Consider the following 27,668-nt stretch of genomic DNA (forward strand, 5'->3'; position numbering starts at 1 on the left):
TGTTGAGGCCCCACCCATCCTGGCAAATTTTTCCACTTGGGTCTTGAAGCCTGGGGGGGGTGGGGTGCGGGAAGTGAGTCCTAAAAGGGACTTTTCTACCCTTATGGAGATCTGAGTTATCACGGCCTGGGTTTCCTGTTCTAGTTTAGGTGAATCTGGGTCATGTGACTTCTGCCTTTAGGTCCATCCATTTCAAGTGCTTCTTGAGTTTCTCTTTAATTACAGCCTTGGCAAATGAAAGCTACTGGTGAAGTACATTTTCTTTCTTTTTTTTTTTTTTGAAAATGGCATTTATGTTCCTCAAACCACAGTGCCCCAAGCATACTGGTTTTGGTTTCACTAGTGTCTTGAGACTTTCAAAAAGTTATTAGATGAGAAGGGAAGCGGGGATAAATCTGAAACTTTCTGCAATCATAAGCACAGGATTTTTTCTTTCTTGTTAAACATGACTTTTCAGAGGGATTCCACACAGTCATTCCACAGAACTTCGGCAACGTTTTCATTCCTAAGCAACACTGCCAAAAATAGGCATCAGATCAATCACCTTTTTCTTAAGAACTATGAATGAAAGCAATGATTCTGAGTGCTGTAGAGGATGCAGAGATGTATATGAGTTACCATTCTCGGAGAGCACACACTCTGATTAGGACATAAGAAATTTAAATTACACGAAATTTAATTTAAATAACATCTAAGGCACCAGTGGAAGAGATCACAAGATTAGAGTAATTGCCAATCAAATGTATGTCTTTAAAAACCAGTCGTTAGGGGCTTCCCTGGTGGCGCAGTGCTTGAGAGTCTGCCTGCTGATGCAGGGGACACGGGTTCGTGCCCCAGTCCGGGAAGATCCCACATCCCACGTGCCACAGAGCGTCTGTGCCCGTGAGCCATGGCCGCTGAGCCTGCGCATCTGGAGCGGGAGAGGCTACAACAGTGAGAGGCCCACATACCTCGAAAAAAAAAAAAACCTAGATGTTAGGACAAAACCTTTTTTCTAATTTGTATTCATACATATTGGTAAACTTTACAAAGTTATAAATATTGGTTCACATTTGGTTACACAATTAACAAAGTAACTTTATCAAAAAGAATGAAATTACAAAAATTGAACAGCCCTGAAAGTTCTGGAAGGTATGGTTACCAACACAGAAAAGAGCAATCACTTCCACAGAGAAAATGGCATTGAATGAGAATAATCCTTCTTATTTTTTGTTATCTCCTCTCTGTGTCCTCATTAGAACTTGTTGCCTTCTCCTCTTCACTGTATGAAGAGAAGCTCTGTCTTTCTTCCTATGGACTTGAGGAATTTCCATTCCAATGATAAAATTTTAAAATAACAAAAATAATGTTATCAATTAGTATTTATTGAGTACTACAGTGTGCAGACCTCTGTGAATGCACCTGACTTGCATTATCTTATTCAGTTCTGAAAACAGTCTTTTGAGGTTGGTACAACCATTATTTTCATTTGTACAGGGAGGGACACTGAAGCTAGGAAAAGACTAGTGATTGCTAGAAAGTGCTAGAGCTGGGATTTTAACAGAAGTGTACCGATTCCAGAACCTGAACGCTTAGCCACAATTTCATTATGCCTCTCTATGTACAGCTGCTCCCTTATTCATTTGTTTGTTCATCTACACAGTATATGGGTACAGTCTATGTGCCAGGCCTGTTCTAGCTTTTACATGCGCAGTGATCAAGTATGAAAAGGTGTGTGTTGAAGGATGAATGTTTCAGTGTTTTTATACTAATAAAATATTAGAAACAATCTATTATTCATCAAGGCAAGGATTGATTATTTCAGCCATGGTACACATACAACAGAGCATCACAGAGCAATGTACTGACTTGGAAGGATGTGTGTAATAATAATAACAAATTTAAGATTAAACAACAGAAAAACAACAACAACAATTTGAATATTACACAAAATAAGATCTCTTTAAAAAATTTTATTTTTACACGATTTTTAAAGGTTACTTTCCATTTCCATTATTAAAAATATTGGCTATTTGTTATACAGCACATCCTTGAGCCTATCTTACACCCAACAGTTTGTACCTTCACTCCCCCACCCCTATACTGCCCCTCCCTCCCCACTGGTAACCACTGGTTTGTTCTCTGTCTGTGAGTCTGCTTCTTTTATGTTATATTCACTAGTTTGTTGTATTTTTTAGATTCCACATATAAGTGATATCATAGTATTTATAAGATCTCATTTTTGAGGGAGAAAAACTAGAAATGTCTGGAAGGATATACACCAAAATATTTAAAGTGATTAGGTCTGGGTGATAGGATTAGCCATGATTTTTACCTTCTTTATAACTTTTTGTATTATCTGAATTTTTAATAATGTGCATTCCTTTCATTTATCTAATCATTCAACAAATATTTCTAAAGTGCTTACTGTATACAACATAATGTCTTAAGCACTGCACATACAATAATGGATAGGCAAACATGGTTCCTGCCCTCAGGGAGTTTACAGATTAGCCAATTACAACAGAATGTAATCATTACAATGCTGTGGAGGCACTCAGGAGGGACCCTTACCCAGACTTTAGGGTCAGATGGGCTTCCTTTAGTAGGTAATATCTAATTCAAATCCGTACAGGCTAGTTGGAGATAGTGAAGTCAGAGCTGAATGGAAATTGAAGAGGAATGACTTTCCAGGCTGACACTGCTACCCGTGAAAAGTCCTGGAAGCAGCAGAGCAAGTTCAGCAACAGGAGGCTTTTTGTCATGGCTGGAGCACTAGAGTATAGAATGGGGTTCAAGCTGGTTTTATCTCCCCCTACCACCTGCTACTCTCGGTCAAAGCCTTATTGTTACTGCCATGGTTATTCATGGTATCACTGCGAACTCAGCTCTTATGCCTGGACAAAGTCCTAATTGTGCCTTTGAAATCACCTTCTTTCCTAGAGAAGAGTGGAGAAAGAATTAATGAAAATCTAGAAAAATAGGTGAGGCCATAAATGGACACGTTCCATCTGAATACTAAAAGCTCAGCAAATAATCTTCCTGGGTCGAACCAGTTGTGAACAAACAACACCAAGTCCTGCTCTTGTTGGTCGGGCCAAACCGTAGGAGAATCTAGTTTGGAGCCTAGGAATCCTCGGGAGCTCCCAGCATCAGTGCAGCTCAACTGTCGTTTTGCCATGGAACTCATTTAACTGTCTCTGACAGTGCTATTTCTGGCTGGGCCATTTATTTTTGGTGACCAGGGAAGTTGTTATTTGTTTTGTTTTGTTTTTATATAGTTCGTAGCACTCCAATATGATGATGACAACACCCTGCTATTCCAGGATCATTGTGGGTAGCGTGGGTGTGTATCTATGGTGGGGGAAGACAGCAGGAACATCACTGGAACCCCTGCCATTTATCTACACAATGATGCTGCCAAAGACAGGGTTTATTTATTGACCTGATATAATAGCTCTGTTGTTAGCTGTCTTGCCATCAGGCCACGTATTTCAGGACAAGGCTGTGTAGAGGATGGGTATCAGTATGCTTCTGAGTTTAAGGGGAAAAAGTTGAATGGTATTGTTAATATTTTAGCATTTAAAAGACTGAAACTTCAGGGATTATGTTGAAATTTCAGAAACAGAGTTTCAGAAGAAAGATTTGTTTATTGTGCAACCCCAAAGAAAAAAAGCCAGATGTTTGTAGAGTTCTCAGTCTGCTTTCTGAGGCAGGCATCAACAGCTGGCTTCTGGAACACTGGACAGAAACCCTGTGTGGAAGTGAAAAGGTTGATGAGTGGAAGACCAAGTTGATTGACTTCGATTGACATTTTCCTTATTAGAATGTTCTGCAGAAGTTATGCATATTCTTCAGGGCAGCCAAATGAGTAGGTTTTTCCTGTCAAAATATAGGGTGGATCATGTTTTCTTTCTGTTTTATTTAAGGATTTAACTTTTGATAGAACATAGTAATCCATGAGTATTTAATATTGAGGGCCACTTAAAGTATACTTTATCTAGCCTTTATGTTAGGGCCCCATAATCTAAGTAGGATTAATATACATTTAGAAATGGTCAGTTCTAAACCATTTGCTTTTAACTGAATTGAACTGAATTGAACTTAAATCTTTATCATAGAAAAATCCTTTGTAGAAGGCAAAGGACTGGATATGTTACTTCTCACAGCTTTAGTTTCTTTCTTCTTTTTTAAATAACAGCTTTTTTGAAATGTAATTTACATACCATAAAATTCACCCTTTTAAAGTGTACAATTCCATGTTTTTTGTATATTTAATGAGTTGTGCAACAATTACCACTATCTAGTTCCAGGACATTTTCATCACCCCCCAAAAACCCATCATACCCATTAGTAGTCATTTCCTGTTCCCTCTTCTCCCACGCCCTGGAAACCACTCATCTAATTTCCCTATGGATTTGTCTAGTCTGAAAATTTCATATAAATAGAATCATGTAATATGTGACTTTTTGTGCCTGGCTTATTTCACATTATATAATGTTTTCAAGGTTCATTTGTGTTATAGCATGTGTCAGTACTTCATTCCTTTTTGTGACAGAGTAGTATTCCATTATATGGATATGCTAAACTTTGTGTATTCAATCTTCTGTTTTTGGATGTTTGCAATGTTCTGCTTTTTGACTATGCAAATGATGCTTCTGTTTTGTGTGGACATATGTATCTCTTCTCTTGGGTGTATACCTAGGAGTGGAATTGCTAGGTCATATAGTAACCCTATGTTTAATCTTTTGAAGACTAGCTTTGGTTTAGTCACCTTGAAAATGGAGAAAACTGTGTTTTATATAGGTTCAGGTGGTCAGATCCTCTGAGGTCACAAGCAATATTATTTATAATGAAGGATACTTTTTGAAAATATGCAGGGACCTAAGGTAGAATTGGAAGTACCTTATTAGTCACAGGGGAACCCTAGGTTCACAGGGGTCATCTAGTGTCATGAATAAGGCCCTGATGAGTATGAAATATGGGTCAGACTGCTGGAAGCTGTAGTCTGTGCTCCTCCACTTTCTAGCTAAGCAAATCGGCTAACCTCCTGATGTCTTACTTTCCTGGAGTATAAAATGGGGATAATAATATCCAATCCACTTACTTCACAGTGTTGTAATGAAGATAAAATGAAATAATACATATATGGAAGTGCTTTGTGTATTGTCAAATCCTGTACAAGTGATTGTTGTTGTGAAGATAGTGTAATTATATCTAATTAATTTTGTAATACAAGTCAAAGTCATTCAAAACAGCCAGTAATTAAACTTTTGTATTTCTGCAACTTAGATTTTATCATAAAAACATAGGGACTCCCAGACACATACATGTATTACAAATAAAATATTTATGTGTGAAACAAACCATCCTCCTCCTTCTCCTTGCCCCATCCCTTTGTGTCTATCCCTGCCGTCTAATCCAAAACAAGTAGGGTTCCTGGGTGCTAAAGAGCGGGAAGCGCTCTCCAGCCATTGGTGTGACTTTCCCACAGGTCTGTTTTGAAAATGTAACAGTTAGCAAAGACTGTTGAGAGTCATCCTTAGGTCCCTAGTCGTTGTTGCTGCTTTTGTCTTGGAATAACATGTCCTTTATGCTCACTTATCTCTTCCTCTTCCTGTGCAAGGCAACCAGAGCACTCAGTCTGAACAGGTAGACTCCCACTACCTTTTAGGGCTCTACCATAAGAGAGCTGGTGGGGTGCTCTGAGATCTTTCAAAAAGTGACAGCTCTCTCATTGGTGCTGCCTTTGGTAATATTGTTTCTATGAGAAAATATGTTTCAAACGTAGAATCTCAGGATGGCTAAAGACCTTAAAAGTTCTCCAGAACTAACCTAGTGGATGTGTGAAGATTCTTAACAATATCCCTGACAAGTGGCCCTTTAATTTCAGTTGATTCCTTTTTGTGGCAGGAAATTTACTATCTCTCATAATGTAAGTGCTAAGTAAATATTTGATGTATGAATGTATGGATGGAGTGTGGCAATAAGTTCATTACATCCAGCTCTACTAGAGAATTTATTCTTATATTTAATTGAAAGCTGCCTTCCTGTAATTCCTAGTTTCATTCCATTTAAAATAGTTTTTTTAAAATAATAAACTATTTCACAGACAAGAACATACAAAGAACAATAAAACACTTGTCCATGTATCCAATATCTAAATATTTTTAAAGATTTTTTGATTTGAACCATTTTTTTAAAGTCCTTATTGAATTTGTTACAATATTGCTTCTGTTTTATGTTTTTTTGGGGTTTTTGGCCACAAGGCATGTGGGATCTTAGCTCTCTGACCAGGAATTGAACCCACACCCCCTGCATTGGAAGGTGAAGTCTTAACCACTGGACGGCCAGGGAAGTCCCCCCAATATGTAAATTTTAACACATATTATTTTTGCTCTATTTGCCTCATATTGAAAACTAAAAGTTCACATTACAGATGCAATTGCAACACTCTTAATAGCCTACCCCAATCCGACCTCCTGACTCCTTTCCTACAGTTAATTACTATTAAGTATTTTTCCGAAAGTCACACAATTAGAAAATAGCAGAGCTGAGATTTGAACCCAGATCTCCTTGGTTCAAAAGCTATTGCCCTTTCCACAATTCTGTGCTATCCCACCTAGATAAATATGTATAATAGTGATAATATTTATTGCCAATTTGTAAGTGGGTAGTAAAATGTCAAGGGTTGCTTAAAACACTATTCTCCTGTTCCTCTGCTTACCATATTAAGTTATTTACGAATATTTTTATTTTCATGAAATGTAAAATTATGAATTATCACAGATATCAAATTGGTGAAGTTGAGTTGCAAAAGTTTGATTATATTTGAAAAGAATGTGTCAATTAAGATGATTAATCATTTTTAGTGAAGTGGAACTGTATTTTTAGGAGAGGGATTGGTAAGAGATTAATATGTTTTCAAGCATTTCCGTTGTAAGAACTATCTGGGGGGTCTGAATATGATTAAGCAAATTGAGGCTGAGTTGTTTTTAAAGGCTGACTTGACAGTCCGTTATGTTAATGGGGCATGACATAAAACAGCTGGGTTGTAATCTCCTACTATTGTTGGCATTGATTGAGTTCTTATTAAAGTCTTGTTTCCAGTCTGGACTAATACATTAAGAAGCAGTGGGAAGAAGAAATTAAGCAAGGAGCAGGGGAGAACTGTTAATGTTTGGAAAAAATATTTTCAGAGAAGAGTAAAGATTTTCTATATACTACATTAAAAAGGAAGAACAAAGATGGAAGCACTGCCCCTTGCTCAAGAACCTGCAGTGTTTGTTTCCTAAGCAGTGCAGAGCTTATCCAAAGCTCTGAGAGGCCCTGATTTAGGAGGTCTAGTGAGCAGCCCAGGTTGTGTGTGGTTTTGTTTGATAAAGCTACAAAACACAAACAAATAAAACATAAGTAATAAGCAAATAAAGTAAGTAGTAGGTAGTTCCTCGCCCTTTGTTCAAACTGAGAACCAGGATCTGCTAAAGGAACAAACTCAGGCTCCTCATCCTGACTTTCAAGATCTTTCTAAAATGGTTCTTCACTTCCTGTCCTCTCTGTTCACCCACTACAGGACAGCATGTGCCCTTTGTTTCAGTCCACTTGGTCCTCTGCACCTTTGCTTATGTTCTACCTGCCTAGATTGCCTTGCATTCTCCCTCCAGCCTATGCAAACTTGATTCATCCTTTAAGGAGAGCAAAAATGTCACTTCTCTCTGGAACCTTCTCTGGTAGCCTCTCTTTCCTAATTTCTATAGTTTTTATTATTTGTACAGTTCATAATGCCCTTTGATTGTTATTTATCATATATTATTCCCCATTTATTCAGAACTCTTGTACATAGTTCAGATTCTGCATTGTGCATTAAAATTAGTCTGTTAGAAGAATTAATTTTACTTATAAAATTACCTTTAGATATGCTCTTCCTCCTACAAGATCTGCATAATCTTGTATACAGATTGAATTCTATTAGGATTAAATCCAATGAAGTCAAAGTCAGCACGTTAGTTATTCATCCATACTTCTATTAAATATTTCTTGAGCACCTACTATGTGCCAGGCACCATTCTGGGTACAGGTGATATAGCAGTGAACAAAACAGGCCCATATCCTGGCTTTCTCACGGAGTTCACATGCTAGTAGGGAGAGACAGACAAGAAACAAAATAAATAAGTAAATATAATATTTTAGAAGGTGATAGTGCTATGGGATTAAAAAAAAACAATGAAGGGAGACATGGAGGGCTGGGGTGAGGCATAGGGTGAGTAACAGTTTTAAATAGGGTGGTCACCTCATAGAGGAAGTGACATTTGATCAAAGACTTGAAGAGGGTGAGGAGGAGAATGCAGATAACTAAAGAAAGAGCATAGTATTCAGAAGGATCAATAAGCTGAAAGGCCTTGAGGAGGGAGGGTGCTTGGTGTTTCTGAGAAACAGCAAAGAGAAACAGTGTGGCCGGGGCAGAGTACATAGGGGAAGAGTAGTAGGAAAAACGTAGAAGAGAGGGTAGGGGAGAGGCTCCAGATTATGCAGGGCCTTGGGACTTATGGGCTAACAAAACGACTGACTTAGCCTTTCACTCTCAATTAGATGGGAAGCCATTGGGGGTTTCCAGCAGAGGAGCAATCTGACATTTTGTAACCCTCATAGTGATATGGCTGCCACGCTAAGAATCGACTATAGGGGAGCAAGGGTGGGAGTGGGGAGACCAGTTAAAGGGCTATTCAAATAACTCAGAGGAGAGATCACAGTATCTTGGGCCAGAGTGGCAAAGGTACGAGTGGCAGTGGTGGTAGCTAGCTTCTCTATATGTGTTGAAAATAGAAATCTTGATAGACAGATTTACAGACAGATGAGACGATGTGCATGAGAAAGAAGGGTCAAGAATAATTCAAAAGTTTTGGCCCAAACAACTGCAAATATTGGTGGTTACAAACTGAAATGGGGTCCAAAGAGGAAGGAACATATGTCCTGGGAGAAATTAGGAATCCAGTTTTATATATCACGAGTATGAGCTGTCCATATTCAAGTAGAGATTTCTACTAGGAAGTTAGGTGTAGATTGGAGTTCAGGAGAAAAGTCAAGATGGGCATATAAACTTAGAAATTTAAGTGAACAAAACATTATTTTTCTAGTCACCATTCTAGCAGATGTAGTTTCTTTGGAATCATTAAAACAAACTTTTTTATATCATTGGAAAGTTATGAGAATAATATTGGGTTGGCCAAAAAGTTTGTTTGGGTTTTTTCGTAAGATCCTAGCCGAACGAACTTTTTGGCCAACCTAACATAAGCAACCTAGCCCATATTTAACAGATCAAATCAGCAAAAAATGAAATATATATGCAATCATTATCTATTCATTAATTTAACACATATTTAGGGAGTGCGTCCTAAATATTCTGCAACGAGAATACAAAGACACAAAATATGCCTTGCCAGCCCTCAAAACACTCTAGTCTGACTGAGGTGATTGTATACCGCACAGCGGGAAGAATTAACTGGGGAGGTCTTCTTGGCAATTGTGGGAACTGAAGGAATATAGAGAGACAGATAAGTCATCGACCCTTGGGCAGCTTACAGACTAGTCGGAGAGGTAGACACATGAAAAAGTGAAAAGCTCTAAAATGTGTAAATAACCCTGCAGGACAACAGAAAAGCATTACCACGAGGCAGCGTACGAGCACTTGCCAAACGTTAGGAGTTGCCTTAGGAGCTCAAGAGGAAAGAGTTTTTCCAGTCTGGCGTAGCAGGGAAAGCTTTGTTTGGGTGGAATTCAAACTTGAGAAAGTGGCTTGAAAAAAGAGGCAGGGTGTCTTGAGAGGGTGTGATTTTTTTTTTTCTTTTATACTAAGAGTGATGAGATGCCTGTGAAGGATTTTTAAGTAAGGGAGATGACAGGATAAGATTTGAGTTTTGAAAATAATGCTTTGAAAATAATGGGTTTTCTTAGCTTTAATAAGGAGAAGAACTAGCTGGATGAATTCTGGCAGACATGACAGACACTGTTGCAAAAGTGTTTGCCATGAGGTTTGTCGTGAGAATGGCACATGCAAGTTGAACTATTTAGCCAAGGATATGTAGGGCTAGATCTTGGGTGAGACAACTCAGTTGGAGGTTTGGGGACTGTTTGGGAGGCAAAAGTCAAAGCCCTAAAAGTGGATAAAATCTCTAAGGGAGAAAGTGTGAAGAGAAAAAAATCAGAAGGCTAATGGCTAATCATCATTTAAGTAGTAGCTTTAAAGAGCCAGGAAAAAAGAAAAAAAAAAACAACACAGAGAAGAGGCTAGAGAGATAGGAAAAGAACAAGGGATCACAGGGCATAAGAGAAAATAGGCTTAATGTGAAGAAAGAAATATATAGGTTGGATAAGAGCACCTGCATTCATAGGCAATTTTACTTTCCATAAAGCTTCTATTAAATTATCTTACATGATGAAAGAATCCAAGTAGACATCAAAAGCATGATTAAACACTAATCTAGAATCTGGCACCTGGTTCCCCCTGTGCAAAATGGAGGTAATAATAATCAGGTTATTCCTCTAGGAGCTTAGACCAGGAACGGGCCTTAAAAATCACCACTTCCAACCACTTCATTTTATAAATGAGGACAGTTAGGCCCCTGGAGACGTGTACTCCCAAGGTCATACGTCTATTTAGTAACAAAGCTGGGACCAGAAAAGGATCGTCTTGAGTCTTACCTCAGACTTTTCTCTTCCTCACTGTCTCTAATTAAGCCTAGGTGAAATTCATTTATTCTAAGAGCACAGATTTAATGAAATTAGCTAAATGCATTTTAAATGTGTGCTTTTTTAAAAAAAATGAAGAATATATTGTCTTAAGTTACCAGTGGTCTAGGTAAGAAATGTGTTGCCTACTTATAATCCAGCTCTATTTGAGAGAATGCTCAGTTCTAATTATGCCCTCCTGAGGCCACTTTATTCACTCAAATTTTTTCTGTCTTTCAAAGCAAAGTGCAAGTGCAACTCCTAGTCAAAGCTTTCTTTCTCTCACCATCCTAATGAGAATGAATCACTCTTTCTTCTGGGTTCCCACAGATTCAGTATTTTTCAAACTTTAGGACAAAACATATTAGTGGGTCATGGAATCAATTCAGTGGGTCACTCCCAAAAAGAGAAATGGAATAGGAAATATCAGAGTGCATCCTACATAGTGATGGTTAACATTACTTTGGGGAACTTTTACTTCAGTTGTGTGTGTGTGTGCATGCACTGGATTGCAGTGTGAAATGTAAAATGTTTGAATAACACAGGCCTGGAGGATTATAGTGTAAAACATACGCACCTACATCTCTACGGCCACCTATCTCTTGGAGGGCTGGGACTGTCTTCATCTTTGTATTCCTCATGCCCAACATACTACCTGCAGTGTACAAAAAAGGGAGGTTGATTGGAATTATTATGAAGAGAGAAGAAAGAATTAGAAGAATGAAGAGCAGGTAGGTTGGGGAGGAAGCTTCTACGTGAATTAAGTATAAAGTTTTTGTTTCCTTTACTTTGGATGTTAATGTTAATTTGTTTTCAAGCTAGTATTACTGCAACCAAGAACCTGTGTGTGGTATCTGTGCTGTGGCGCTGTCTCCCAGTCACCTTCAATGTCCCGTGTGGTGTGGTATAAATAATACTTCCTGCCAGCGTTGCAGCTGTCATTCAAGGATCTTAGATTGCTTTAGGAGCAGGATCTGGTAATGAGTGCCTAGCTCCACTTGGCAGGTGCTGGAGTTAAGAACTAGTGACTGGGTAAAGTCTCTGGGCTCCAGCCTGACACCTCCCTCCATCGCCTCCCACCCTCTTTTCGCCCTCATCCCTTAGAGGGAGGAACCTTTGACCCTGCCTCTTGGAGTTTGTGTAACTGGTAAACAGATTTTTGCAAAGATTCCACTGAACTAGAAGATTGGCCCTTTCTTGGGAGGTGGCTCAGGTGTGTATGGGGGGAGGGGCACGGTAATAAAGGCTATTTCTTTAACTGCCTCAGGGCTGGAAAGGTCCAGGGAATAAAACTGGGAAGGAACTGTTGAGAGGTGAGCTTCTGGATCATTCAAGGAAATTAGAAACCCCTCTGATGAGTCGTTCTTTAAGATTTGCACCTGACAGAAGGGGGATATTTGATACGTGGTCACCATTTTGTGGGCCATTCTGTGTCCTTGCAACCCAACCATCACCTTGAATTACTCCCATTCCCCATTTCCTGGAAGCTTCTGAGGGTCAGCCCCCTCTCTTTTCTGAGAAACTGTTAACTGCCTACAGTTGGGCCTGAGAGGCTGAGGGAGGGTGAGAGCCGAGTCCTAGCTTGGAGTCGGGTTACACCACTTGTGTCTGAGTTCACGCAGCATGTTCCTCTGTCAGGGATTCCGCAAATATCTCCCGAGGTAAAAAAGGAAAGCGCGCTGCGCTCCAGCACCCAGAGCAGCGAGCCCAGGCCCAAGTGCGGGAGAGCGCGCCAGCCATCAGGGGCATGTCGCCGTAGCCTCGCAGCGTCGCCGCCGGCTCGCTTCATGCCGCGGTGCAGCTGCACCACGTTCCTGGGCTGAGGGGGCGATTGGGCATGTGCTCCTCCCCATGGGTTGCCCACCATGTCTAATGGATATCGCACTCTGTCCCAGCACCTCAATGACCTGAAGAAGGAGAACTTCAGCCTCAAGCTGCGCATCTACTTCCTGGAGGAGCGCATGCAGCAGAAGTATGAGGCCAGCAGGGAGGACATCTACAAGAGGGTGAGTGCGGGGGCCTGCGGCTCGTGGGGGGCAGGGGCTGGTGGTGGACACATCCAGATTCCGAGCTCTTCCTAGCTGGTGCTGTGCGAATCAGTGGGGTAGGCGGTCTCCCGGCCTGGCCTGGCCTGGTCACCTTAACGCCAGTGTGACCTTGGACAAGCCCATTTCACCTCATCTGTGCCTGTTTCCTACTTTCCTACTCTGTAAAGAGAGCGAGCTGGATTAAATCAGAGGCTCTCGACCTCTGGTTTGGAACTGTGCAGAACAATCACCTTGGGGGCTGGTTTAAAGTGTCGATTACTGCCTTACCCCCAGGGATTCTGATTTAGTAAGGGAGGGGGAGCTTAGAAATCTGCATTTTTAAACAAGCCCCGGAGGTGACTGAAGCTGGTAGTTTTCAAGTCACACGCTCTGCTTAGAGAAGGGACCCTTCTAGCTCTGGCACATGGGGGCAGGGAATGATGCCATGGGGAGCGGGGCAGGGGCTGAGGACATTTCTGTTCCTTGAGAAATTCGTGTTTGTTTTTGAAGATGATTATGCAGATGAGCTTTTAGGACGGGGTCTTAGGCATTTTCATCTTTAGGAATAGTTCACCTTAGAATGAAGAAAGGGTATTGATGGAATGAACAGCCGTTGGCCTTGGGTGGGGTAGGAGAGGGAATGGCGGCTTCCCTGAAAGGGAGGGCTGTCTTGATTGATGGGGGAGTGGGGCTGGGAAGGAAGACAGAGGGGATTGGCTGAGTTGAGGGTGAGATGAGACAGCACCTTGGTAAGAGGACATTAGGCTATGGTTTACAAGGATTAAGCTTCCTAACTGGTTGCCACAATGTTGGTTTCCTTAGCTTTCTTAGTGTCTGGGCTAGCAGGACCTGAAGCGGCCTGAGCGACCTGGAGCTGGTGGCCTCTGACTTTATCAGTTTCTAAATCTCCAGCTGTTTGCACCAGAGGACTCTACCAATATTATCATTATCTATGTGTGCCCTGTCCTGTCGAGAAGGAGTTTGGGAAGCGTTACAGGCTGCTAGATAATACTTTAGATCAGAGGAATAACTGGTGTTTCAGACCCAAACCACTGTTTGGTGAATTCAACTAAGATGAACAGCTAAATCTGAGGGATTTAGCCCTATTTTCTGACTTTTCTGGATTTCCATGTTTTAATCTGAATTTTCCTGAAATTGATCCAGACTCATCTTTTGTCTTTTATGTGACTATATAGTGAATGTGCTTCAATGGAGCTGCCAGGGGTCGAGAGGGATATTGCCAAGTGAGGGTTGGTAACTCAGAGAGAGGGAGAAGGGGAGCGTGAGTGCAGTATTTGCCTCGGAGTAGGAATAGTGAATGAATTTGTTCACTGTGCAGAGGGAGGGACATTTTCCCATTAACTGTCTCCAAAGCAAGACAGAAGAAAGGGGCAATTTCGTAGATAATTTGAGGGAAAGGATTTTTTTAGCTCGAATCAAATGACCGCTTGAGTCAGTTGGTCTCACCCTCTGCTCTGCACTGGCTAAGGGGACACTCTGGGTGGGTGTGAGAGGGCACCGTCGCTGTCCTGGAGAAGTGTGACTGAGAGGATTATAGGAGCTGCACCGAGGTATGGTGGGGGTAAGTGGGCCACAGGACATTGTCACATGCAGAGGTGACAACCCTTTGTTAGACTCCTGTATTGACACTAGTCCCACTCAGAAAGTAGAAACGGCCCTGTCTCTTCCTGGTCTAAGAGCAAAGTAGTCAGGCAGCTACAGGCATCCTATAATATGGGGAATCTCAAACTATTGTGTCCCCTCCTTTCCCTTCTCACCATACCTTTGTTCCAGTCGCCTGTCACATTACTCATCCTGTTTGGCTGCGATTATTTGGGAAGCATCAACAGCCTAGGTTAAAATGCCCTTATTTGGGAAGCAGAATACATAAAGCCGTTATCAATCATGAACATCGTAGTTGAAGTTAGTTTATCACACTGTGTAGTGATGAGGAATTGATAGAAATCGGGGCAGTTGCATTTTGATGGAAGGACAAGGGATTAGAAAACCACAGATCAGGAGCCTTGGACAATCAGAGACCTGGGCGAGTTACTTAGCATCTCTGAGCCTGTTCCAGTCCCTGTAGAACTGGCATTAAGAATAACGCACAGGGGCTTCCCTGGTGGCACAGTAGTTGAGCGTCCGCCTGCCGATGCAGGGGACACGGGTTCGTGCCCCGGTCCGGGAAGATCCCACATGCCGCGGAGCAGCTGGGCCTATGAGCCATGGCCGCTGAGGCTGCGCGTCCGGAGCCTGTGCTCAGCAACGGGAGAGGCCACAAGAGTGAGAGGCCCGCGTACCGCAAAAAAAAAAAAAAAAAAAAAAAAGAATTATGCACAGCACCATAGGCCCTGAAAATTATTTGTTGAGAGTATGAATAAATAGCAGCCATAAAGATTAAATAAGAAGACATAATCAAAGCACTTTGTAAACTTCATAGCATCCTACAGGTATGAGAGGGTAGTAGTTGTATGCCTACTAGTAGTAATAGTTATTATGATATTTAAAAATGATAAAGCAATTTGGTTCCTTTAATCTCACCCTCAGACGTTCCCATGAATGGGTTTTACGTTCATCCATGTTAGTCCCTTTGTGACTCCACAAGGTTAGGACAATTAATTAGCAGCCATGTTGGCAGAGACAGGGAGAGTGATGTGCAGTGCATCACATGGTAAGTCAGGTAATTCAGATAAGAATTTAGAGCCCTGTTCTGTGACTAAACTTAGCTTGATTTTTTTTTTAGTGTTGGAAGGACTCTTTAAATATAGTAAAAGCATTAAATCATGCCCAACTAAGTGAGAATCTGCAATAATTTGGGTGCTGTATGCGTGGATTCTCTTAAAGAAAACCAGTATTTGTGAAACATATGTAATAAAATTCTATTATGAATAGTAACTATTTTATCATTTCACATATTTTTACTACTGTAGACTTTTGTTGAAATATTTGTACTGAAGAGTAAAAAGTTACTGTCTTAGAGGCAATCAAGCATTTCACCATAGTGACTACAGGGAAGGGAAATATGAGAAACTGCAGGAGAAAAGGACTGGAGAGTGGGTTCTGTCTTTCTTTCCGAGTGGCAAGTCCTCCTTTATGTAGCTGATTGAGGGAGAGACTAAAGTAGATATACATAATTCTTCATTGTAAAGGAAGCTACAAGGCTGTTTAATTGTAAGAGAAGTTGTAAGAGTTAGAGAGTTACATAAAAACCTAAAAGTATCAACTTCAGAGCAAGTAAATAAAAAAGGAGTTAAGGGTTTCTCTCTTTCAAGATACTCAGAGAATTCAGAAATAAAATAATATTAAATTATACATAAGAGTTGGTTCTGCGAGACTGGCTATTTCTGGTTGAATGTTTAAGTTAAACTACCCTTTAAGCTTCAGCTTCTGTAAATATTTAAACACACAGGAGGAGGCTGCTTACCCTCAGCACAGAACAACTAGGGTATATACCTACATGATTAGGTACCACTGCCCCCTCTTGATAGCAAATATTAATTGTAGGTTCAGTTTTGGGGGAAAACAATATATAATGCAAGGAAGGGAGAAACCGTTGCAGTACGCAGAGCTCCTGATTCTGGAGCAAAGTAAAGTGAGAAAACATGGTGAGTGGTTTACAGCTGAGCATGGCCCACTCCCAGCAAGACTGGCTTGTTAGCATTTCTGAACAGCAGCTGCTCTGGTAAATAATTTCTGGGCGGCAACTTGGCTGACTTCCTCGTTGTTGTTGATTATCTAATCCTGCATCTTCTCATGATAGCTGAGCGTGCCCCCACTAGAAATATGCCCAACCCTGGAATTTGTGAAATCCACTGCTGTGTGATAAACACCCAGTCCCCAAACAGCATACAAAACCACCATCCACTGTGTTTTGCCACACGATGACTACTTACTTGCTAAGCTTGTGTGAATTTATTATTATATAAGGTTGCTTTGAAAAAGATTTAAGGTTCCATTCTAAGAATGGAATTTAAAATCTGACAGGGTCAGATCCAATAACAAAAGCGACAGGAGAAACTGAATGTTGTCCTCCTGGACCAGATAGAGTCAATGTTTAAATATGACACAATTGGTGTTGGACGGTTAAAGTCGATTTGGCCTTTAGACAGGAGTTGAAAGAGTTGTGTTCCATTGTTTTGTGGTCTTTAAACTGCCTGACTTCTCTGAGCTGTGGTTTCTCATCTTTGAGTCTAGATATTTTTCCTGAGCAAACTTTGAAGTTTATACATAGCTTATTTCTGCAGCTAGGTTTGTTTGGTTTTTGGTTTTTTTCACAGCTAGGTTTTTAAAATCATGATAAAGAGCCCACTGACTTTACTTGCTTACCAAATTTTTATCATTTCTACTGTTCTGCTATCACTGGGCATAGTAGTTAAGAGTTAGGAATAAGACAGGCTTGAGATGGAATCTTCGTTCTACTACTTGCTACCTGGGTTAACTTGGGCAAATACTATAATTTCCCTGAGCTGAAGTAGGTCTTGTAGTAATTTCTATCTTACAGGGTCTGGAGCAAGATCAAGTGAGCCAATCCACTGAAACCAGCACAATGCCTCTCACATGGTAGTAAGCCCTCAAACAATATTTGCCCCTGTTGTGACAAACTGGGAGATGGCAGAATTATGCAGATAAGTCCAGTTACTGGACACATCCAATTTGGGCCACTTTTGAATTCCAGATCAGTTTCTTCTTCTTCAGTAGTGGATTTGGGACAATTTGCCCTATTTGTCTCAATTCTCCATTTTAGTTTGCCCATGTGTAAATAACATACTATAATCGAAGTGTCCCTATTACAGCACAGTTACTATCACCCTCACATACAAATGTTTCTTCAAAAAAAAAATAAACAAGAAAGGCTAGATTTGTTACATTTTTAAATAAAATATTTTAGTTAGTAATAATACAAAATCCTTTGCTTTCACAATAATTATTATGACTATGCTTGTTTATGATTCAAAATTTTTTATCACCTTGGTTTAATACTTTGTAGCTTGGCCTGGTTCTAAATTATTTAATTTTTAAGACCTAGCTTTCTTTTTAATGGAGATATAATTAACGTATTATGTTAATTTCAGGTGTACAACATAATGACTCTATATGTATATGTCACGAGATGATCACCGCAGTTAAGTCTAGTTCACATCCATCACCACACATGGTTACAATTCTTTTTCCTTGTATGAGAACTTTCAAGATCTGCTCTCTTCATTGAATTTCTTTTTGTCTCAATGACTGATTTTCTTTAGTCCTAACCTGATTTCTTTAGGCTTTGGGAAATACGATGAGTAAGAGTATACGTGCAGACTTACAGTGCTAAGTACCCAAAAGTTAAGTGACGCCCCAAGGAACTCCATCAGGCCATATAATTTAGGAACCTTGACTTGAACCAATGGAGGCAATTACAGAAAAACAGGTATCTTTGAGGGATATCAAAATGTAGGGACACAAGTTTTGAACTCAATCAGAAAACCTGAATTCTGTGTTCCTTTTTTTTTTTTTTTTTTTTGCCTGCGCCGCATGGCTTGCGGGATCTTAGTTCTCCGATCCTGGGCCACCGCGGTGAAAGCGTCAAGTCTTAACCACTGGACTGCCAGGGAATTCCCAGAAAACTTGAATTCTGAATTTACCTTTTCCTACTACATATCCTTGGCCTGGTCCTTAACTTCTTTGAACCTTAGTTTCCTGAAATGGAGGCATGAATTCCCACCCTGCCCTCCTCCCTATATGTAAACATGTTTAATGTGTTAGATGTTAAATAAATGTAAAGGATTATGACCATCCTGCATACCTGGAGACACATACTAGAGAGTGTGCACCTTCTCAGATTACTGTCTAAAGTAACTTGCAGCTGCTGTTGCAGAATAAGTGGTTTTCTTATACTTAACAGAGTTGACTGTTTTCTTTTTATAGTTGGATACCTTGTTTAGTCAGCTGCTAAGTTTTTTTCCCCTATGTTTTACTTATGTGAACTTTAAGAAATGTGTACAGTAAGGAAGGGGGAAATGTAAATAAAGAGAAAGAAATAAGGGTGAATTTGGCCAAACTATTTTTAAACATTTCTGTGGAACTCACAGTCTCTTGTGTCCATGTCTGTACATAGTATGTGTGCTGACACCTCATTCTCTGCTTTCTGAGGTTCTTGAAGGCTTGCTTGTGCATTTCCTCTTCTTTGGGGGAGTAGAAGTAGGAGGAAAGTAGGAAGACTTCATTCATTAAATAGTTGTAACCAATAGTTGTGTTTTTGGTTAAAAATTTTTTTTTAAACTTCACACCCATTTGGATGGCTATGATAAAAACAAAACAAAAACAGAAAATAACGTACATTGGCCAGGATGTGGAGAAAGTGGGAACCCTGTGTATAGCTGGTTGAGAATGTAAAATGGTGTTGCCACTGTGGAAAACAGTATGACAATTCTTCAAAAAATTGAACATAGAATTATTATATGATCCAGCAATTCAAATTCTAGGTATATACCCAAAATAAGTGAAAGCAGGAACTCGAACAGATATTTGTACACCCACATTCATAGCAGTATTATTCACTTAGCCAAAAGGTAGAAGCAAACTAAGTGTCCACTGACAGATAAATGGATAAACAAAATGTGGTATATACATACAATGGAATATTATTAAGCCTTAAAAAGGAAGGAAATTCTGACACATGTTACAGCATGGATGAACTTTAAGGATGTTATACTAAGTGAAATAAACCAGTCACAAAAGGACAAATATTATATGATTCCACTTACAGGAAGTACCTAGAGCAATCAAATTCATAAAGACAGAGTAGAATGGTGGTTGCCAGGGGCTGTGGGGAGGTAGGGAATGGGGAGTTATTGTTTAGTGGATATAGACTCAATTGGGGAAAAAGTTCTGCAGGTGGATGGTTACACAATGATAATGTACTTAATGCCACTGACCTGTATACTTAAAAATGGTTAAAATGGTAAACTTTATATTATGTATATTTTACCACTAAAATTTTTTAAAGCAACTTTCCCATAACTGTCATAGTTACTTCAAAATTTTGTGAAATCCTTAACAAATACAACTTTTGGCTTTGTTTTGTTTTTACCTAACACAACTCTTCTCATTTTTAAGAGCTCTTAATTAGATGTCATAATACTTACCTGTTTGGAAGAGGACATTTTTTTCCTTTGAATACTTAAGACCTTTTCTTTTAATCACTAGGAAACAAATCTAAAAGTAAATCCTGGAGCCTGATTTAATTTTAAACCACTTTCAACTATCTCCTTAACGAGGTCTACATAATTTGTACTTCTGCATGGACTTATCAGAAAGCCACTTCTTCCTATTATGTACATCCAGGTTTACACACTGATAAAAGGAGCATAATATAGTTGAAAGACTAGGCATCGTAAGTCCCTGTCTCAAATGTTTACCTTATTTACATTATCACCTTGGCCATTCATTTACTCATGTCTCTACACATGCATTCGTTAATTCAAGCATCTATTGACTGCTGTATGCCAGCTACTGTGCTAGATGCTGGTGGAGAAAGTTATCAACAAATAAATAAAAATGGTATAATAAGGGCTACTATAGAGGTATGTACAGATTGCTCTATAGTACTAAGGAGAACAGTAAAATGCACCAGAAAAGGCCTTGTCAAGCATATGAAGTTTGAATTGAATCTTAAAAAATAATAATAGAACAAGGATCGGGGTAAAGCATTTCAGGCAGAAGGAATAGTATTTACAAGGGCATAGAAACAGGAAAAAGCATTGCGTGCTTGACACACTTCAAATCTTTCAGTATGACTGGAACACATGATATTGAGGACTTGTGGTGGTGGTTGGAAAGGTAAGCAGGGGACAAATCATGGAGAACTTTGGATTTCGCCATTCGTGCATTAATAAACATTAATTGGGCGCCTACTATATTCCAAGTACTATGCTGGGAAGTTGAGGCTTCACAGATGCATGAGACACAAGTGATATAGAGTATGGTAGGAGACAGTAACAGAGATCGTATGAAGTATAAGGGAACTCAAATGAGGCATCTCTAACCCAACTGAATAGAGGAGATGGAAGGAAAATCTACTAAAGAGTCTTTGAAGAGATGACCCCTGAGCTTTGTCTTCAAAGGAGAGTAAGCATTGGTTAGTCAATGGTGCGGGGGCGGGGGGGGGGAGGGTTAAAAGAAAGAAGCAAAAGCTAAGAGACAAGAAACCACATTGTATGTGTGGAGAATTGTAAGTGGTTTTGTGTTGCTAAATTTAAGTTCTAGGCATAGAATGAGGCTGAAGGGTCTGCAGGGCGTAATCCTTTGTGCCATTTTAAAGAGTGTAGACTTTATCCTAAGGAGGATAGGAAGCCACTGGTGGGCTTTAAGCAGCAGGGAACATGACAGATCCTTCTGATGGGTGGGAAAGATGGATTCAAGGAAGATAAGACAGGAAGTCAGGAGAACAGATAGGCCAACCAAGAGATGATGAGGGCCTAAATGAGGCCCATGGCAATAGGAGTGGAGGAGAGGGAGCTGACTTGCAAAATATTTGGGAGGTCAACTATCTGTAGGACTTGGTGGTTGATGGGATGGAAGGGTTGACGGAAGGGAATCAAGAAGACTGCCAGGATCCTGGCTAAGACAAGTCGCTTCTTCTGGGTCTCTGGTTCTTTAGGTATAAAACGTGTGGGCTGAACTGGGATTGACACTAACATCTCTCCCAGCTCTGAAGTTCCGTGATTCTGAGCAGCCTCTTTGCATACCCTCACCTTAACTAAGGTAGTCGCTTCCCTTCTCCCAGTCTCACAGCTCCTCTGATGCCTTCTCAGGAAGGCACGTGCCAGCAGAGCTGAGATGGCTTTAAAACTGCCAGTCAATGTTAGGAAACTCTAGTGCTGTTACCAGGTAGCTGGAGTTATAATTAGCCCCGTTGCTAGGGAAAAACTGAGATTCTGTGAGCATGGGCTGCCAGAAACAGCTTTTCCCAGCTGGATGAATTTATTTGTTTACGAGAACAAAGAGGATATGGAGGGAATGTTTTTAATGTGTTTTTGGAGAATGCAGCTTTTGCCCAGGGTATAGGGTATGTTAAAAGCAAAAAATAAGTTTGTTGCTTGGGCTACTCAACATCTCGTCTGCGGTAGGAGGAGTGGATCTGAAAATTCTGCTTTGATATATATTTGGATAGCTGGAAAATGACTTACTTTCACTTGAAAGGAGATAAATAAGAACACAGAATCAGTTTAGAGTTACAAAAGATCCTGGAGATAGTCTGTATGCCCCCTTCACTTTTTAAAAAAATAAATAAATTTATTTATTTATTTTATTTTTGTCTGTGTTGGGTCTTCATTGCTGCGCGCAGGCTTTCTCTAGTTGCAGTGAGCAGGGGCTACTCTTTGTTGTAGTGCATGGGTTTCTCATTGCGGTGGCTTCTCTTGTTGCGGAGCACGGGCTCTAGGCGCGTGGGCTTCAGTAGTTGTGGCATGCGGGCTCAGTAGTTGTGGCTCGCGGGCTCAGTAGTTGCAGCACACGGGATTAGTTGCTCCGGGGCATGTAGGATCTTCCCAGACCAGGGCTTGAACCCGTGTCCCCTGCATTGGCAGGCAGATTCTTTACTGTGCCACCAGGGAAGTTCCCCTCACTTCACTTCTTAAGAAAGCTTTTTATTTTAAAGGAACTTTAGATATACAGAATAGTTGCAAAAATAGAGAGTTCCTATATACCATTCACTCAGCTTTCCCTAATGAGTAAAACATTTATTTTAAAGACAGAGAGACAGAGACCCAGAGTGGTAAAGTAACTCGCCTAAGGTCACATTGCAAATTAATGGTCATGTTGAAACTAGAATCCAGGAGGCCTTGCTTCCTGTCCAGGCACTTGTAGTGACTTCCTGGGTCTTCAAAAAAAGTTCAAGGAATTTATATGCTTGTCAGAAGTTTAGACTTTCTTCTTCTTTGTATTGATAATCCTGGGCTAAAATAGAGTATACACAGCAGAAGCTAGAGTACTTCACAGATAAATGATTCTGTACCCTGTGCCTGCTGCCAAATATTTAGTTCCTCAGCCTACGTACCCCTTCCCTAGGAGTTTCTTCATTATATGTTTCCAAAAGCCATGGAGATATTTTTTTTGTGGGGAGGAGGCTGGGGGGTTTCTTCCTCCTCTGGCCTTTGCCATCTCATCTAAGCAAGTTCGACTTCCCAGAGAAATGAGGCTGTGTTATACATGGAGAAGGTACAGAGCAGGGGGCTGGTGCAAACTGGAAAGGGGCCCACCCTATCATGTTAAGTAGCAGCTAATCCACCCACACACCAAAAGACAGTGATCTGACTTGGTACATGCTGTTCTGTGGAGGGCTAAGTAATAGTCAGGTGGCTTTTTGCCAAGCAACTTTAGAACAGACTTTGAGCCGCACTGGGCAGTTATCATCCCTGTTATTTGGAAACTTGGCTCAAAGAGGTTGGGAGTGAATGAAAGGCACCGACTGCCTTGTCATGCCAGCTTTTTACCTCCCAACCTCACATACGGCCCCACTGGCGTGTCGGGCAGGAAGCCACCTCTTTATACACACACAGCCTTAGCCCACATGGAGGCTTGAGGAGGAAGCCCTCCTCTGAGGCCCCTGGGTGGACAGAGGCTGCCAGCATGAAGGCCATGACCTAGAGCTGCAAAAGGAGAGTCTGGGCCCTGGCTGAGGGCCAGAAGTAAGCAAGTCCTTCCAGGTCACTTTTCCTTGGTAGGTTTCAGAGCTTCCTTCTGAGGGCACAGAGGTGGCTGCCCCTCCTAGAAATACTCCATCAGACCCGCCCCCCCCATCCAGATTCTCTCTAGTCAAGCGGAGCGTATGCTCAGTACAAACATAAACCTTGTCCTGCCCACCTAACACAACTCAGTTGATGACATGGTGTGTTGTCATCACTCTGCTGCAAAGTCAGGAGCTCCTGAGTCCAGAGCTGGATCCTAGGGTCTTCCTGGCACAGAAATCAGATGAAGGTAGTGGACCTCTGGGTCTCAGAGGAGAAGATTCTTTAGAGGTGGGGAGCAGTCTCCACTTGAAGTCTTGTTCTTTCTCTCCGATCCCTTCCAGGCTTGTGGGATAATGGAGAAGCCCAGGTTGCTGCCAAACCATTTGAAGCCTCAGAGAACTCAGAGTCAGGATGGTCATAACTGGTCCCTGCCAGTCTCTACAAAGCTGGGGGTGAGAGCAGAGAGGTCCCTTCAGCTGTGGAAAGCTTCGTTGTGTCGGGCCACATCAGGGGGCTTGCCTGAATTGCTGCAGGTGGAGGGTGGTGATGTCAGTTAGAACCAGAACTCTGCCTCAGGCTTTCTCTACCCTCCTTTGGCCCTCAATGCTAACTTCCTAATTTCTCTCTCCCCTCTTTCCTCTCCTGTTCTCCCTACTTCTTCGAGGTGTCAAAGTATGTCACCAGTGCCTAAGGGTCTTGATATAAGATGGAGGGCAATTAACGGTCATGAGGAAAATAGCCTGAGGACTCCTTCTCTATCTATTTCTAGGCTACTTATCTCCAGGAGAGGTTTCTAGGCCCAGGTCTTGTCCCACCTTTTGGTATCAGTATCCTGTCCTTCTTTGTCTTGTATCCTCTCTCCTCTATTCCCAAATCTGTGCATACACATGGAAAATATATGCTAAATGCTTCACATTTAGACCCTATGGAGGAGGGGATCCATTTGGTGTTTACTACGTGCCAGGCACTATGCTATGCAGTTTACATATATTTAATCCCAACCACATAATAACGCTATGAAGTTGGTTGTCCCCATTTTTCACAGGACCAGATTTGCCATTAATAGCCTCAGGGTGTATACCTGGTATCCTAGCAGCTACATGGCCTAATTCTTCAGTTAATAAGCAAGGTCTTGGCACATTTCTTTAGAAACTAAAGTTAGTCACTGTTCAAATGCAAATGATGTTTTTTAGTGAATAACTCTACATTGCGTTAAAGTCAGACTAAAAAGAAAAGAAGGAGCTCTAGTAAAATGATATCCATTTTCATGGTGGTTTTTACCAAGATTGTGGCAGGAAGAGGTGGCATTGTCTCATTGATGTATCTGCCCTAAAAGGTGGCATTGACCTTATTTTTACTTGTGAAACAGGTGCAATTGCCTTGTGGAATGTAATAGAAACCAGGCTATCCTTATCCCCGTACATTGCCCTGTCAGACTAGTGCTGTCTGGTGTAGAACTCCAGAAATTCAGAGGAAATTGAGAAATATTCAGACTCAAAAATTAGAACTTAAAAATTAGAAAATGAGGCAAATGAGAAAAGGGCAATGGAATTGGGATTTTTAATTTGGGGAAGAACAAACTCAGAGGTGGCCTAATAGAAAATTTTAGAAGTCTCAGTATGTGACAGACAGTGATTAGCTATGCTCTGTCCCTGCAAGAATAAAATTAGGTTGATCCTAGTTGAAATCTAAGCATTAGGCCTCGTTCATTTAAAAATATTTATTGAATATTCAATAACACCTACTATGTTATATTCGTAGCACCTACTATATTCATTCACCTATATTGATAGTACCTACTATGTTCCAGGTGCTATTGGAGGTGATTATAATAATAATATAAATGAGCAAAACAGATGAACATTCCTACCCTCATGAAATTTATATTCTATTATGAGGGGGCAGACAATAAATAAATATTAAATAACATATTTAGAATGTTGGCAAGTGGTAAGTCCTAATGGGGAAAAAAATAGTAGAGTAGGGTAAGGGGGTCAAAAAGTATAAGAATGGAGGGCAGTTTGCAGCATTCAAGAGTGGTCAGGAGAGGCTACATTTAGAAAGTGGTTTTTAAAACACATTATCTCACAGTTTACATGAGTCAGCAGTCCAGGCACAGCTTAGCTGAGTTCTCTGCTTAGGGTTTTACTAGGCTACAACCAAAGTAATGGCCAGGGTGAATCCTTATCTGAGGCTTGACTGGGGATGAATCTGCTTCTGAGCTCACTTGAGTTGTTGGCAGACTTTATTTCCTTGTAGGACTCAGGGCCCAGACTTCTTGCTGAATGTTGGCTAGAGACTGCCCATAGTTCTCTGAAGGCACCTACTGTTGCTTGCCATGTGGACTTTCCCCACACATTCACATCATCAAGGCAGCAAGGAGAAGCTCTAGAGCAAGTCAGCTAGTAAGATATTCTTAATACTTAATGTAGTCACAGGAGTGACAGTATGTCACCTTTGCCATAGACTATTGGTTGGAAGCAAGTTACACATCCTACTGTACTCAAGGTGGGGATTACACAAAGACATGAACCCTGGAAGGCAGGGATCATGGGGAGCCCTGTTAGAGACTGTCCACCACATGATTTTCCTGTATCTTTTTGTAACTTTATTATACAGATATGAGATGGGAAGGGAAGTCAATAAACATGAGAATGACCAGTGGATGGAGGAAGATTTATTCATGGGTTTACCGTCACAACATTTATAGCCCCCATAAGGCTGACCTGAGGCAATGAAGCCAGCCCAGATTGGTGGTCTCTATGCTGAGCTCCTTACTCGCCCTTTGTACTTGGCTGTGTTGCCATTTCTGTTTTCCTCTCTCTCTTTTTTTTTTGTTTAAATTGACTGTATTAAGTGTACAGTTTGATGAATTTTAACAAATATATATATATCTACCTATGAAATAGCCACCCCACAACTGAGATATAAAACACTTCCATCGCCTCAAAAAATTGCTGTGTCCCACCGGTGCCAGTCCTTTTACATCTCTGACTGCTGGAAACCATTGATCTGCTTTCAGTCTATAGTTTAGTTCTGTCTATTCTAGAATTTCATATAAATGGAATCAGGGAGCATAGATTCTGGTGTTAGGCTTCTTTCACTTAGCACAATGATTTTGAGGTCATCTATGTTGTTTGTATCAGTAGTTTACTCTTTTTTCATTGCTGAGTAGTATTCCATTGTATGAATATAATGCAATTTGTTTATCCATTCACCTGTTGATGAACATATGGATTGTGTCCTGTGATTGGCTATTACGACTAAAGGTGCTGTGCATATTCATGTACAAGTCTTTGTTGTATTTCTCTTGGATAAATACCTAGTAGTAGAATTGTTAGATCATATAATAATCATGTATTTCAATTTACAAGATACTACCAAACTGTTTTCCAGAGTGGCTATGCAATAGAAAATAGTTTTTAAGCAATGACCTAAAGGAGATGAAGAAGTTAGCCAAACAGATAACTGGGAGGAGACCATTCCAGGTAGAGAAAGAGCAGGAGAGCCATGGAGACTGAAACAGCATAAGAATGGGCGAGGATGTTGGGAGATGAGGTCCCAGAGGTAATGGAGATTGTACACATCAGATAGGCCCTAGTAGATAATTTTAAAGACTTCAGCTTTTACTCTGAGTGACAAGATGACACTCAGCCAGTGACAGTCCTATCTGACGTTTGAAAGATCGTTGTAGTTACAGTACTGAGAATAGCCCATGGGAAGGCAAGGGTAGAAGCCAGAAGGGCTATTAGGAAGTCATTGTAGTTGTCCACATAAGAGATGGTGATCAGGCTAAGATAATAGCAGTTAATGTGGAGAGAAGTGGTGAAGGTAACACCAACAAGATTGCTGATGGATTGGATATGGAATGTGAGAGAAAGAAAGGAATCAATGATGACATCAGGGGTTTTGGCCTAAGCAACTGGAAGGATGGAGTTGCCATAATTGAGATAGGGAAGATAGAACAGGTTTGAGGGTAGAGAGTAGGAATTCCGTTTTGGACATTTATGTTTGAGATATTTGTTGGACATTTCCAGTGGCAATATGTAAGTAGTTGAGTGTATAAATCTGAAATTTTGGAGAAAAGGTTGGGCTGGAGATATAAATTTGAGAGTCATCAGCATATAGATGGTATTTAAAGTCATGAGACTGGACTTCCCTGGTGGCGCAGTAGTTAAGAATCCGCCTGCCAAATAGAGACACAGATGTAGAGAACAAACGTATG

The 27,668-nt window shown here is 40.7% G+C and overlaps 1 protein-coding gene across 3 annotated transcripts in view; it reads left to right on the top strand.

Annotated features, from left to right (window-relative positions):
- Window positions 1–27,668, top strand: part of PDE4DIP (phosphodiesterase 4D interacting protein) — a 192,408-nt gene that overhangs the window by 31,371 nt on the left and 133,369 nt on the right. For 2 of the 3 annotated variants that reach the window (XM_027091138.1, XM_027091137.1), the window contains exon 1: window positions 12,570–12,710. In XM_027091138.1, the coding sequence (XP_026946939.1) occupies window positions 12,570–12,710 (141 nt within the window). Of the gene's footprint in view, window positions 1–12,569; window positions 12,711–27,668 lie in introns of those variants that run through there. The other variant, XM_027091139.1, reaches the window with a different exon arrangement.

This window comes from Aethalodelphis obliquidens, unplaced genomic scaffold (assembly GCF_003676395.1).
Source record: "Aethalodelphis obliquidens isolate GAN/ISIS:26980383/991018 unplaced genomic scaffold, ASM367639v1 scaffold70, whole genome shotgun sequence".
Taxonomy (NCBI): domain Eukaryota; kingdom Metazoa; phylum Chordata; class Mammalia; order Artiodactyla; family Delphinidae; genus Aethalodelphis; species Aethalodelphis obliquidens.